This window comes from Nuphar pumila, chromosome 7 (genome assembly GCF_984573655.1).
Source record: "Nuphar pumila chromosome 7, dmNupPumi1.hap1.1, whole genome shotgun sequence".
In the NCBI taxonomy this organism is placed as follows: Eukaryota; Viridiplantae; Streptophyta; class Magnoliopsida; order Nymphaeales; family Nymphaeaceae; genus Nuphar; species Nuphar pumila.
In genome coordinates this window covers 20,792,362-20,807,634 of record NC_143255.1, presented here as the reverse complement: position 1 = coordinate 20,807,634, position 15,273 = coordinate 20,792,362, and the positions used below count along the sequence as shown (strand labels likewise).

At 35.2% G+C, this 15,273-nt stretch overlaps 1 protein-coding gene across 1 annotated transcript; it reads right to left on the bottom strand.

The window, feature by feature from the left end:
* Positions 1-6,370: 6,370 nt before the first annotated feature.
* LOC149831453 (delta(7)-sterol-C5(6)-desaturase 1-like) lies at positions 6,371-13,997 on the bottom strand. The gene is made up of 3 exons (XM_090013908.1): positions 13,657-13,997; positions 8,583-8,888; positions 6,371-6,755 (listed from the first exon to the last, which is right to left on the bottom strand). The coding sequence occupies exons 1-3, from the start codon at positions 13,877-13,879 to the stop codon at positions 6,463-6,465; spliced, it is 822 nt and encodes a 273-aa protein (XP_089870034.1). The 5' UTR covers positions 13,880-13,997; the 3' UTR covers positions 6,371-6,462.
* Between the last annotated feature and the right edge of the window lie 1,276 nt (positions 13,998-15,273).

The window sequence follows — 15,273 nt, the reverse complement described above, 5'->3', positions numbered from 1 at the left end:
CAAGTTTGGTTATTTTTTATAAATCACAACAGTAGATTGTTGTTTCCAAAATTGGGTTTGAAAAAGGTTTAGTCTTAGCGAGGGTTAGATAAATGGGTTCTAAGACTTACACAGTTTGGGTAGAGTATCCTAAGGCTAGGGATCAGCCTAGTCCATCAAAAAAAGGTTTAGGTATCGCGATGGTACTGAGTTGAAGTGAGCCGACACAGAGTTGATGCAATCTACTAAGTAGAATTAGTTCTACTTAGTACTTAGGTAGTTGCATATCTCAGAAGGGCTGGTACCACCTTACATAAACTAGATGAGCCTTGAGATAGGGTTAACGAGTCAAGGGGGTAGGGACTCACAGAAAAGAAAGTCGTCCTCCAATGGGGGGGGGGGGTTGACTTCTTGAGAGAGAGACTAAGGCAATCTTGATTCAATTTTTATATTATATCTCAAAACATAAAAGGGAACCTCTTTTATAGGTTAAGTGAAGCTCTATATTATCAATTACAAAATTCCAAGCACCCACACATCTAACAAAGCAGTATTAACTGCTAATTCCTTTCTTTAGATGAAGCCTACTCTAATTTAGGGAAACATCTCCCTAATGCACTAATGACGCCCAACACATAAGACCCATTTAAAATTCCAAGGAGGGAGTCCTACACGACTTCCTTATAGGGACTTTAGTGCCCTTGGGTGGCACCAATGGATAGGTCCCACTCTTCTTCTCTTCCTTCTAAAGGAGGCGCCCCATGTGGGTCTTACTTACCAATAAATTTGAGGGGCATCTAAGAGGGTCACACAAAATGAGGTGGATGCATGGCTTGCAACAAATGTAGCTTAAATAACGAATTTGGACCATCCTACAGGAGATTTGTTTATTTATTCTAGACTTTATGAATTGGATCTTGATCTATGGAATTTGGGATCTCATCATCTGGATAGACCTTTCAGATAAGGTCTCATCTCAAATCCAAAATCTAATCCATCACTACCTTTCCTACATGAAAATCGTTTTGGATACAAAACCATCACATTTTCTTGTGTGATTTTTTTTAGGTAGAATTGGTGTTTCATTACTTGTCTTAGTTAAAAAAAAAAGTTAAAGATCCTTGTTGGAGAATCATATGTCATTTAGTTTTCTTTTTTTAAAAAAATATCGACCTCTAACAAGTTAGGAAAGTCATTTTTTATTGAGACATTTCTTGGTTTGTGGTTGTCCTTCCATATTTATCCTCACTTTCTTAGGACTCTTTTTGTAGAGCCACTATGATGCAGAGCATCCTGAAGATCCGAATATTGAAGACAAGTTGGATCCAAATTCAATTCACCGGACCCAATTCAGGATGTGATCCGTTGCAGATCCAATCATGCCAGACTATCTATGTCCAATTGGATCTCCGAGAACCCAAATCCAATTTGAATGTCGTATTTTAATATCTAAGATATTTTGCATTTATCTTCCCAGAGATTGTATTTTTAGTTTTTTATTCTATTTTGTCAAATTAAGGAATCATATTAAATATTTTATTTTTTATTTTTTTATTTTTTTAGGTGTCGGATTCTACAGATTCGGATAGTTCTAGTGCCCTGTAGGATTTCTTTTGTGATACTAGAGGGTGTGTGGGAATCCAGGGTAGTTTTTATTTTTTATTTGCATTTCATTTTAATGCAATTTCAGTGTGGGTCTGAATCTCAACTTTATTTGGATCTTGCCTAAGATCCAGATCTAAAACTGGACCCCTAGTTGGTGCCACCCATGGGTGAAGAAGTTCAGGCCTCAGTTTGAATTCCCTTTGACTTGGAAGTCAATATAGCTGTTGAATGAAAATTCAAACCTCAAGCAAAATATAGGTGATTCAAGCCTTGGAATGGAGAAAGCCTTGGAAAGTCCCTCCCTCTCTTTATGATGACAATTTTTGGAGTTTAAGAGCCCAAGGGGGGCGTCCAGCAGAAGAGAGCTTCGTTTTGACAAAAAAAAATTGAGAAAGAAAATTCTTGAGGAAAATGGAGGTGCGTTAGGTGTGGTGCTGGCTGGTTCAACAAGGAAGCCAAATTTCGGTTGGAGTCCAATTCGGTGCTATTACTGGTTATTGTGCATATGGCTGTGGTTCTACAACATGGACGAGTCTTACATGGTGCTGTTTAGCATTGTGAAAGTTGCTAAAGAGTTCCACCAATCTTGTTGCCTGCAACAAGATAATATCTTTTGAAACTTTGCTATCTTTATCTTGTGTTCTATGCATATTTGTTATCATTGACTGTTAGATTCCTTGTTAAGGATTGTGAGGCTATTTTAAAGTGATATTTTACTGGTTGTTTAGAAACTTGGATTGTTGGTGTGTGCTTGTTTTTCTGAAACTCATTTTCTTGCTAAGGAAAAGTTGTTTCTGCATTCGGGTCTCTCTAACACAGTCCCAACATTTTGATCGTATCTCCCTAGATACTGGTCTAAATCAAGTGATCTTTGACTTGTTGGAAAACTAAGATCCTCCCCTTAAAGTTTACAATTTATTGTTTTTCTCGAATCATCATTTTTATGCTGCTAAAATGCCTAAAAAGTTTTTGTCAATCAGACAAGACCTGAGTTTTGTCATGTGCATCGTATCACTACTATTGTTTCATATTTTCATCATATCTCATTATCTGCTGCATAAAAATTTATGCATCATAGCTTGTTGGAAAGATAACATTTGGCTCTTCAAGTTTGTTGTTTAACATTTTGACTGATTCATTTTTAGTAAGTGTCAAAAATCTATAAAAAATTTAGCCTATTGCATGTGATCTGAGTTAGCCTCTGTTGTTTGAAGTTTCTAACAAAGTTTCGTATTTCTATCATAACTTTCTCATTTCAGTATTGTTTGTTGACCTGATTGAAGTTTTGGTTTTATAACATCTTGAAGCATATTATGTTTTGATGTTTTGATGTTTTGATGTTTTGCTGAATCGTCCATCTGCTGCTTCAGAAATTAGTTTGTTTGCTTCATGATTAATCACCATATCATTTTTTTTAGTTTAAGGTTTTGAAATACTGCAAAAAAATTTAATCATATCTTTCTGAGTATAAATCCAAAAATTGAAAATATAGGCTTGTTAGAAAGGTTAGAAAATTTTAAACAACTTCGCTGTTTTGAGTTTTTCCAAACTCAGTCGATTGAGGGTCCGAAAATCATCTCCAATCTGTCTGATTGGTCACCGACCTGTTTCGGGTGTCCTATCCATTCATCCTAGAGACTTTGTCATAACTCGATCATCACAAATTCAAATTTTGTGTTCTTGGATTCGTTGGAAAGGTGTGCTCGTTGCGCAACTTTCCTGTATTTAACCCGTTTGTTAAAACAAAGTGCTACTACCCTGAATATCAAAGTATTTGAGCCCTATTTAGACTCACCTGTTATAACTTTAGCCTCCCCGCGTGGAGATCCATTTGGATCTCGAATCACGAATTGACTCATATGTCGATTCTACATCACACTATTTCCTGTTCGTTTTTTAAAACCCTATCCTATCCTATATTTTGGATCTTCAAATTCCCACACTAATACCATAATCCTTCAACTTGGATATATCAGTGGTAAACCAAGGAGACCGAGAACCCACTCGGAATACTAAGAGACATAACTCAGATATATCGTAAAAGGTTTGGTATAAAAAAAATCATGTCATATTAGATCATATTTGAAGCAAACTCATAGATCCGTGGATCTTTCGAAAAGATCTAGGAAACCCATTTTTTAAAAGCATGATCTGTGTGTTGTGTGATTTCTATGGACTCTTGTTTGATTATAGATCCTAGACTATGGTTTTACAAAAGAATCTCACAGATCCTCCAAGGAACCTGAATACTAAAGTGAGTCAAAGTTCTAAGAACCATGACCAACCTAAGTCTATGGCCTAGAATCCACCTAAGAATATCGAAAAACTACCCAGAGGTACTCGGGACTTGATGGCCCTATTAGCCGAAAGTTCACTTCAAGGAATGGGGATGACTCTTTTGTCTACAGAGGTCTCTTTTGATTGTCCCATCATAGAGAATTTGTATCAAGAAGAAGAAGAAGAAGAAGAAGAAGAAGAAGAAGAAGAAGATGAGGTCTAGTATATAAAAACAAGCAAAGGCAAAGGGTTAGCCAAAGAATTCCCAAACAAATCTATTTTAGAAGTAGAGAATTTCAATGCCACTTTAAGAGCCTTGATTCAAGAAATGCAACAAAAGTTCCTAGAGAATAAAACAAAGTTAAGAGATTATAAACAAATGAATAGACAGAGGAATGAGAATGTCCAAGTCAGAAAACACGGTAACAAACAAGAATATGGGAGTTAGAAATATACACACTATATTAAATTTAATAAAATAAATAAATAAAATTAAATAAGGTAAACAATCTTAACATGGGCTTAGGTAGCCCTCCTAAGTTGACTCTAACGAGCGATGAATTTGATCGTACCTCCGTAGGGAATAGGTTCATGGAGGTTCAGATCGGGTAGAATTGATCACAAGACATGTAATCTAGACCTATATTTGGCAAGTATGTTCGATAGGGTTAGGTTCTCTGGGCTAGGTTAGGCTCTCGTGGGAGTGACACTCTCACACACAGGGTTTTGTTGCTGAACTATTTTATCTTCCAAAGTCAAATTCACACACAGGTGAGAATTTGACTTTGGAAGACGTGGCAACATCATATTGGTTGAATGTTATAAGGTCTCGTTCTGATTTACTAGAGTTACCTAGTTTATGGGCTATGGTTTTTAGATTGAGAAGATAAACATGATAGATTTTTGGAGTTCCTAAATAGGGTTTAGGTTTATTAGATAGAGTTTTTGGGGTTTTAGGATAGGGATAAGATGTTTATGGAGAGTTATCCTTAATCTGCACATGAATTTAGACCAAATGATAGTAAAACCATGTGACTACAAGTCATGGTGATGACAAGTGGCATTTTGTTGAAAAGTGTGTCATTCTTGAAGACAGTGTACTTCTGGGCTAGTGTTGATGACAATTCATTCATTCCTAATGATAATTCAAAGATTGCTCATGACAATTAACTTGTTGTCAACGATAAGATGCGACTGCACTAACATGTTAACTTGTTTTGACAATATCTCTATAATTGAATGTCAGATTGAGGCGTTATTTGATGCATTGAAAATCGAACATTCGCAACTTTAATTCATAAGTGAAAAATCAAATATGATCATTTTGTAATAAAACAGTAAATGTGGGCCCTGTCTAAAAAAGAAGATTTTTACTCAACAAGACACTTTGTTTTTATTATAACTCTCTACTCTAATGTTGTATTAACTTGATTTTTGTCTTATTTGAAACCTAAAATCCTCTAGTTTAATTCATCTTTTGAACAATACTATTGAGAATGCCATTTTGAAGGCCAAAAATATATTTAAACCTATTTAATATTTTTTTAAACTATTTAGTCAAAATTGGGGTGTCTCTGACATTTTAACTGTATTTAGAGGTTTTCTATATATTAGTTTGAATGTCGACAGGTCCGCACAAATATCATACAAATCTCTTCATAGATTTTAAACATATTGAGAGGTTCACAACATATTTGTGAGAATGTTGGCAGACATATATCATATATATGAATCTCCTTGGTGATTTTAATTTTTTGGAGGTTTGCAAGATATTTGAGGGAATGTCAGGAGGTAAAACTGTCCTAAATAACTCAGGAATTGGCGATTTTGGGTATGCAGAAGATTTTGACATATTTTGAAGAACGTGCAATTTTTCTAAGATAGTATGGTCATTTTTTCAAAATTTATATATGCCCTTTGAGTCTATCCCTATTTTAACACGATAGATTCTTGCTTTCTCATTTTAGATAAGGAAGATATTCATCAAAATGAAACCCATTGGAAATAGAAAACCCATTGGTTAATGATAATATCTTTTATTGAAAAAGTTCTGGTGGTGGGTTGGGTCTCAACAGGTTCGGGTTTGGTTCTGGTATAGTGTTGTGTATAAACAAGTTGGGATTTAGATATTTGCTAGGTTTGGGCTCGGATCGATTCAGGAACAAATAGGTTCATGTACCTAAGATGTTCAGGTTTGGGAATGAAACATGTTCAAGTCGAAACGGGTTCAGATATATACCAGATTCGAGTTGGTTCAAGTGTATATTCCAACGGAACCATTTGGGTCAGGTATAAAAACGAGTCAGGTCCAAATAGCCCTGGTTATACATTCACTGTACCCAAGAACCGATCTGCTTCTTCAATGGGATCTATATTTTGGACCCGAACTGCACCCATGTGGCTCCTAAGATCTGGTCTAATCGGTTTGGGACGTTGGCTCAGTTCGGATATACCCGAGCCACTTACACCTCTACTTGTGGGCAACTCATTTCTATACACTGCACACATATTTACAAAGGAAAACGATAATTCATTTCCAAAAGATCGGTCCTTAGGTCCAGATAGATGTAATAACGGACACTTAAGAGAGAGAGAGAGAGATCAGAAGGCCTTTTTCCCGTGGAGCTCAGGATCATAAAGGGTACCAAACAGCCAGTCCATGAGGGTGGTGTAGTTGCCGAAGTTATATCGATATTTGGTATGATGAATTTTGTGGCGTCCTCCCCCCATCACAAACCACAACTCTGTGTTGATGCAGTCATGGATGTTAATTGCCCACAATGCGCTATGAAGGAAGATCACCATGTGCGTAACAAAATGCATCGGCACCACAAACAGTGCAATAAATTGGGGTGATGCCTCCAGTGCACTGTCTATAGGATTGAACGCAAAGCCTGCAACACAAAGTGAAACTGTATTACCTTCTTCTTCTTCTTTTGTCAGAAAAATAATAATTTTTACTTCAAACGTGAAAAAATTAAGCTTAGATAAGGCAGCAAGCAGGGTGACGAATGATTAGACAATCTTAGGGGCGTCAACCGGTCGGACCTTCTCCCTGACCCCCTGCAGGTGGTTCTGGACCTGGGTCCAACTGGACTGACCTACCAAAGAAAAAAACATACCCAGTTCCTATAAGGATTGCATAGACCAGACCCCCGTAATCCATACCTGATAAATAATATTTTTAAGTTTTTACATTGAAAAATTACGGATTTTAATAGGAACTTAATTGGGTTAGACCCAGTAAAAACAATTCACTTTCTAATTTTTTTGTTATTAATTTTTATGAATTATATCCATTAAAATTGCATTTTTATATGTTAACAATTTAAAAGAATATGTATCCTCATGCCCAACCTTTCATAAAAATTAGTGTATTTACATCTAGACGCACTTGTGTCGGTACTCATATATCCATGTGACAGTGTTAGAACTGTTCCATTTTGTAGTAGTAACGGGAGGCTTGTAGTTCAATCTCACAGAACCAGGGAAATTGGTTTGGGTCCTGCGTTTGTAATATGGGTTTGGGTCCTATTTTTGTAATTTGGATTTGGTCTATTCATATGCTGGATTTGGGGTATGCATCATGGGAGGAGGGACGAGATTGGATCATGGGTCCCAATTTGGTATGGGTACAAACTGAGTTTTTGTTTGGGTGCGATTGGATTTGGATTGGTTCATGTTCATATATATGGGGTGTGAAATGGGTTGATATAGAAGCCAGTTTGGGGTTTGCATCGATTCGAGTACAAATTGCAAATAACTGCTTAGATCAGGTATAAAACTTGGTCATGTAGATACAGGTTTAGGTCTATTTTTGTTAGCCAAGATCCTACCCATTTCTCACATGGGTCTAGATTTCAGACCCAACCTATCAAGTCCGGGTTGATTTAAATCTGATCTGTTTGGGACATTGGTTCTGGTCGAGTTTATCCAACCCAGTTTTTCATGTTATCCATTATATGCGTTTTGACACTTACCCATCTCATCAAGTGCAAGGGAGCCTCTTGAATATGGTGTTTGAAATTAGCACATTTAGTCCCTAACTAATCCAACATTTGCTTTTTAAAAATTCCTATAACCATCTCATTATGAGCATAGACAAGATACCGCTTGCAAAATTCACGTATTTTTAAAGCACGGATATTTTTTTTTTTTTTTTAGCTAGGGCAAGGAAAACCCCTATCACTTTTAGTGGTCTTTACATTTTGATGAAAATATCATGATATTTTGGAAATATAGCAAGAAATTGCCATTTAAAATGATTGCTAAACTTATCGCATTTTAATATGATTTTTTTTTTCAAAAAAAAAAAAATAGCAGAACCCTTGAGATACCCCTGCCCACCGCAGTTTCACCTAGCTTTGCCCTTGCAACAGGGAACACTTCCCGTGGGTTCTCAAACAAGGGAAGATCAGGTGCAATGCGATTCCACACTTTTAGTGAGCTGCTTCACCTGATCACCCTGTGTAATTGCATTGCGCCATATCATCCCTCGTTTTCAACCGTGGTCAGCGCATGTCAGGTGACAAAACGCTGTCACCCTTAACACCAAAGATAATTAAGCCCTCAAGGGAGGGCAGCAAAAGTCTTCATTTATGAAACTGGAAAGCTAAAACTAGTACATGGCGAGATCAGATTCTCCCTCATCTATCTTTACCTGCAAATGCCTAATCTCAGAGTCCCTATCAGAAAAAAAAGAAGAAGAAAAAAATCTTTACCTGCAAATGGAGAAAGGGTAGCCTGCTTGTTGTATTTGTGATGGGTTGCATGCAAATGCTTGTAAAGAGGCTTTATGTCATGCATTCCTCTATGTATCCAGTAAACCCCAAAATCAATGAGCACCAGATAGACAACTGTATAGACAATGTACAAGGGCCAACCAACTTCTTCTACTCTTGCATAACACCTTGTCCAGCCCTTTTCAACCACGTACTCTGTAATTGCGGGCAACACAGCGTGTATAGGAAAAGCTTTCATGCTTAACCATATTTGGTCTAAAATCGTTTTCCTTGTTGGCATCAAGCCTGCACAAGCAAACCATTCACGGCATATATTAAAAAAAAAAGAAAAAGATCCTATGAGTATATAACTGACATAAATTCTTCTGAAGACATGATATTGTGGTCTGAACTATGGGTAAAAGTGAGCAGACAACGATGAATTCAATATCCACATTACCTTTTTTATTTTTCCTGTTTTTTTGTGGGTAGGTTGGGGATGGAGAATTGCATCACTTCTCGGGCTCAGGTCTTTTTACAGTCGACACTTTTGATGCTGCACGCTACGAGTTGAGACCAAACAAGTTCTTTTTTGTCTTTTTTTAAAGCCAGAAGAAACCATTATTGTAGTAGAGCAAATCCAGATGATTCTTTTTTTATGTTGGAAAAATGCTTAATATTGTGCATTGTAATAAATTGATATTCATTTTCTTTTCTTCGCACTAAAATTCCTTTGAAAATGGGTTAGTCTCGTATATAAAAGGGAGATAAATTTTTGGTAGTTTAAATAGAGTATTTTTTTTTTTATTTTTAATACTTTAAAGACTCATGTGTTTTAGGGTAGCTTGTGGACGTTATTGCACAATGCACACATGTGCGTGTAAAAGTACTACAGGTGCAATGTGGCGCTTTGATGTTGCACTTTGCACAATCACAGTGGTGCGAAACACATTTAGAGGCACCTATATATCCTTTTTGACTGATCCGAGTTAACCTTTGACTATTTTGATCGAGCAAACCTTAGCTGCTTTAACTTTCGATTTTAAAGTTGTATTTAAACCATTTGAGACCAATTAAGGGGTTGTATGAAACTTTGTGATCATAGGGCAGTTTTGGAGGTCCTTGACCATTGGTAAAAGGCGAATAACTATTCATGGTCAATTTCATCCAAATTTTAAAATGTTAAATTTCTGGCCATTTAAACTCATTTTTCATCCAAAATTATTGTCTTTCTAAGTCTATAACAACTCTTCATTCTTGACTTGTTGATCATTAGACTTTTTAGATTCTCAAGCTTTTCTTATTTTAGTTCCTTTTGACTCTTGTTTGGCATGCAAGTTGGTATTTAGGATCGGTCACTTAGTCTTGCAAAGTAATGACTCTCTTGAGGTCCAAGCGTAGTTGTATCTTGGGTACTTAGTTACACTAATTCTCATTTGGCATCTTCGAAAATCTTGAAGTAGGCTATTAAAATCTAAATATAATAATCTTAAGAATGTACCTCCAAGTTTGGGATCTCGATCTTACAAAATCTTGTTTTTGGTGATTGTGTTCTAACACAATTTTAAATGCACGAAAACAGACTTCTTTCACAAAGCATAAACTTCACTCAAAAAAAAAGAGAATAAACTTCTAAAAAAAAGCATAAACTTCACACTTTTCGAAGCTTTATGAGAAACAGAATGAAAAGCTTGTTTCTTTCAAAATAAAAAGAGCAATTTATATGTAGGCACCTAACGTGACACCTCAAATATCAAATATTTAAGTTGTTTTTTTCATTCACTTAATGTTACAAATTTAACCTATTTTTTCTGTAAATCATTGAACATTTTTTTAGCCTTTTGTAGCTATACATAAGGGTATCTAAGTAATTTCAGGGAGAAAAAAACAACAACTCAGGCTGTCATCCGAACAATTTCTTAAAAGGTGAAGCATTCATCTTAAATGTTTGAAACCTGGGACATCGACACAAATTGCCATATTAGCCGCCTATATGTAAATTACCCAACTAAAAACAAGATTCTTGATATTCTAAATGTTTGTTATTTTAAAAGAATTCTGTTTTTTAAATTTATTCTTATGAAATATATTTTATAGTTTAAATATTGTTGAAAAAAATACCTAAAGTTATTTGTTAGTAAAGGACACAAATTTTACCGATATATATATATATATATATATATATATATATATATATATATATATATATATATATATATAGAGAGAGAGAGAGAGAGAGAGAGAGAGAGAGAGAGAGAGAGAGAGAAAACTAAACATATTATGCCTCATTTCTCATTCTGTTGTGTTCTGCCCTATAGGTTTTAAGTGTTTTATGATAGATCTGAACTGTTAGATGTGTTTAGCATGATCGACATAGAGAGAATCGACTCCTAGATCATGTTTTTTCGACGAAAATACATGTTTTTATGAGCAGAGAAAAACTATACCTTCATAGCCATTGATTTTAGATCACCAGAAAAACTTGTATACAGGTTAGATTTCGGAGATCTAAAGCTGGTTTTCACTAAACAAAACCTATAGGTCACTTCTATGGTATTAGACGTGCAAAAAAATACTTAAAACTATGTTTTTTGAAGGGGCCTAACCAGATCTAACGAACAAAGGAGGCCCAAGGAACGCATTAGTCTCTCTCTCTCTCTCTCTCTCTCTCTCTCTCTCTCTCTCTCTCTCTATATATATATATATATATATATATATATATATATATATATATATATATATATATATATATATTAGGTTCCATTTTTCCTTCTGCTCTATAGATTTTAAGTGTTTTATTATATATCTGAACCGTTAGATGTGTTTAGCATGCTCGATTTAGTGGGAATCAATTCTTGGATCCGGTACCTTCATAGCCATTAATTTTGGATCACCAGAAAAACCTGTACACAGATCAGATTTCGGCGATCAAAAAGTCAGTTCCCACTAAACAAAACCTATAGATCACATCTATGGTGTTATAAGTGAGAAAAAAAAAAACTTAAAACTATGATTTTTGAATGAGCCTAGATGAGATAACAAAAAGTGGGCCTATGAGAAGTCAGTCATTTAATGGGCCTGCCTCCTTGCAAGGTAACTGGGTTGAGGATGCAACCACCAATCATTACTTTTAACTATATGTTTTTGTCATTTTTACTCATTTTCTTCTTACGTGCTTTCCCTTATACTTCCTTGGTGATCCCTTCATACTTCAGAAGCCTAGTTATTTCTTTTTAGCATAAAAATATCCAGAATTTTGAAAAAAAAAACACCAGAAATCCATTAACATATTTTATTTAAGTAACACGTGTCCATTTTATAGATTTTCATTTTCTTATATATATGAATCACAAGAATATGAGAACTGAAATATGAGAAGTAGAACATGAAAACTAGAAATATGGGCATTTTCAACTATTTTTTTTGTAAATCCAACTCTATAGATGTGCTAGAAATCAAATGTTGGATTGTGCATTTTCAATGAAAAAATGTGATTTTTTAATGCTTGAAATTCAACTAATTTAGCATGGTGAATTTGCAACAAATCAACCGTTGGATCGTGTATTTTGAATGAAAAAATGTGATTTTTTGAATGCTTGAATATTTATGATGATTATGAGCCATTGATTTTAAAGCCTTAAAAAAATCTCATTTATGAATCAAAATGGGATGATTCAAGAGTGGGTTCTTATAAAACCAAGCATGTACCTGTGTGGTTAGATTCAAGAGAAAAGAATAAAAAAATCCATAAAAATCAGGGTTCACACGTTAGATATCATATTTTCAGTTCTCATATTCTAGTTACTATATATATATATATATATATATATATATATATATATATATATATATATATATATATATATATAGAGAGAGAGAGAGAGAGAGAGAGAGAGAGAGAGAGAGACCCTCACCATCAGGGAAGTAGACATGGCTCTATACGCAGTAAATATAGAAGGACAGATGAGGAAGTAGAAGACGATCCCAACGATGTAGTCCTAGATCTGTTTTGACCGATACAAGCTGACCTTTGACTATTTTTTATTGAGTTAACCTTAATTACTTTCACTTTCGATTTTAGTTTGAGACCATTTAAGGTATTTTATGAGCCCCTGTGACTATTGGTCAGTTTTGGAGGTCATGGTAAAAGGTGAATTTATGGTCATTTAAACTTATTTATCACCAAAAATTGTTTTGTCCAACTCTGTATTCTCGACTTGTTGATCATTAGACTTTTCTGATTCTTAAGGTTTTCCTACTTTTTTTTTTCTTTTGACTTTTGTTTAGCTTAAAAATTAGTATTTGGGAGAGGTCACATATTCTTGCAAAGCAGTGACTCTTTTGCTTATTTTTGCGTCTTCGAAAATCCTAAAGTGGGGCGGTTGAGATCTAAATATAGCGATCTTAAGAATGTGCCTCAAATTTTGAAATCTTCATCTTACAACTTACAAAATCGTGTTTTTGGCCACCCTGTTCTGACACAACTTAAATGGCTTAAACCGACTCATCTAGCCAAGTGTGTAGAGCCCAAGTAGACAACAAGAAACCAAATTAGAAAGCACTTTTTTTTTTCTGGTGTTCCACTGTGTAGCTCACTTTTTCTCTTTATTTTTCTGTTTGTTTCTATTTATCTTTGAAGGATAATTAATTATCATCCAAATCAGGTTGCGCACATGAGCATCATAATCACAGGAAGCATCTCTGAAAATTGCTTTTTGGAAGCGTGAAAGCATAGCCTTCTTTCACAAAGCATAAACTTCACACTTTCGAAGCTTTATGAGAAACAGAATGGAAAGCTTGTTTCTTTCAAAATTAAAAGAGCAATTTACATGTAGGCAACTAACGTATGGCAAATTCAAGTTTAGACGCCTCAAGTATCAAATTTTCAAGTTAATTAGACGTTTGACCTTCTAAAAAAGATTGCTCAAATGACTGCCTAAGAAGTTATTTCATTAACTTAATTTAACAAATTTAACCTTTTTTTTTCTTTAAATTATTGAACCCACTTTTCTAAAGTTTTATAGCATTACACAAGGGTACCTAACCAATTAATTTCAGAGAGAAAGACCCTCACCATCAGGGAAGTAGACATGGCTCTTTACGTAGTAGATATAGAAGGACCAGACTCCACAGATGAGGAAGTAGAAGATGATCCCAGCGATGTAGTTCCGAAGCAACGACTGCCAGAAGTGGGGAAGGCCCCTCCAATAATCCCCTGGAACAAGACTCCCCAGGACGATCTCATTGGACCACTCCGTCAAACTCACGAACTGTCTCAGGTACGCCTCCTCCTCCATCTCCCCTTCTCTCAACCCTATAAACCCTCCCTTCCTCTGCCGGCGTCGCCTCTCACAAAAGAACACAGAGGGAACAAGAAAGGCAAGCAAGGAGCAATCGATAACAAAAGGTGCACAGAGAGAGTGCAACTTCTCGCAGGACATGCAGTCATGTTATATAGACTCACACAGGCCATTTGTGAATGAATGCCCTCATTAATGACACGATCCCTTGCCTGGTTGTCCCGTGCCCCTCCCGTACCTTATGTCGCTTTCTATGTTAAAATATTCAAAAAATATTTTTTATTAATTACCAAAAATAAAAAATTCCGTGTCCTCATATCCCATTTTGAACTTTTTTTTTTGAAAGTCTAATTCGAATCCCGTGTTCTCGAGTCCACGAATCATTGTAATGTGTGTCTTCAGTCCCCCCCCCCCCCCGATCAGCATCCCTTGTTGCATCAAAACACGTGCACTGATGTGTTAGGCGAGAGTGGGCTAGCCCTGCTGACCCTTGGGAATGCTGAAAGCTCCCTTTCAAGCTTGGGGTTTTGACTAGGTTTTTGGGGTTGACCAAGGATTCTGAGCTGGCTAGGTTTCTTACCTGGTTTTGACCACATGTTTAGCCAGGCATAATTGCAGGTCATTCTCGAAAATTTAAAGTTTTTTAAAATTCTTTTATCAAAAAAATCTCAAGAAAATATCAGTTGTTTAAAAATATTATAAATAAATTTATAGGATGAAAAGTACGAAATACATAAATGGGTAAACATATTACCACGTCAAGATAACGTGGACAGTGCAGCGTATCATAACAGTCGGTTGGAGAAAGGATGGTCCCCTCCTTTGTGTGCGGCTGACGACGATCTTTTCATAACGTGTTCATATCTACAAGGTCAAATTTACCAAAAAAAATTTAAGAAATAAAAAAAATTAAAGATTTGTTAAGTCTGTTGTACAGACCATAGTGACAAATATCGTGAGATTTATGAAAAAAATCTTGCGATAATATCGCGAGAAATTGCTTAAAAGTTTAAAACGGCAATTTCTTGTGAGATTTTCAAAATATCAAGTGATTTATGAAAAAACATAAACACCACGATTTAAACATGATATTTATGTTTTAAACGGCTATTTATCATGAAAAAATGTGTATTTTTATTTTAAATAATTTTTATTAATATTTTCTTATAAAAAATAAATTTTGTATTTTTTTAATTTATTTTTTTATTGCCAAGATTTTGCCGGAAAAAAATGTGAGATTTATGAAAATTTTTCAATTTCTCACAAGTTTTTGAAAAACAAGAAATTGCCGTTTAAAACGTTTGTCACTGCGGTACAGACAAAGAATTATAGCAAATCTTTTCCCACTATATATAAACTACTGACATTCTAATTATCTTTTTTTCTTTCGA

Excerpts from the sequence above, each read along its gene's own strand:
- LOC149831453 (XM_090013908.1), bottom strand. The coding sequence starts at position 13,879 with ATGGAGGAGGAGGCGTACCTGAGACAGTTCGTGAGTTTGACGGAGTGG. Across the intron at positions 8,889-13,656 it reads CCATGTCTACTTCCCTGATG|GCTTGATGCCAACAAGGAAA; the intron begins GTGAGGGTCTTT and ends TTGCTTGTGCAG. Across the intron at positions 6,756-8,582 it reads TACCCTTTCTCCATTTGCAG|GCTTTGCGTTCAATCCTATA; the intron begins GTAAAGATTTTT and ends TTTGTGTTGCAG.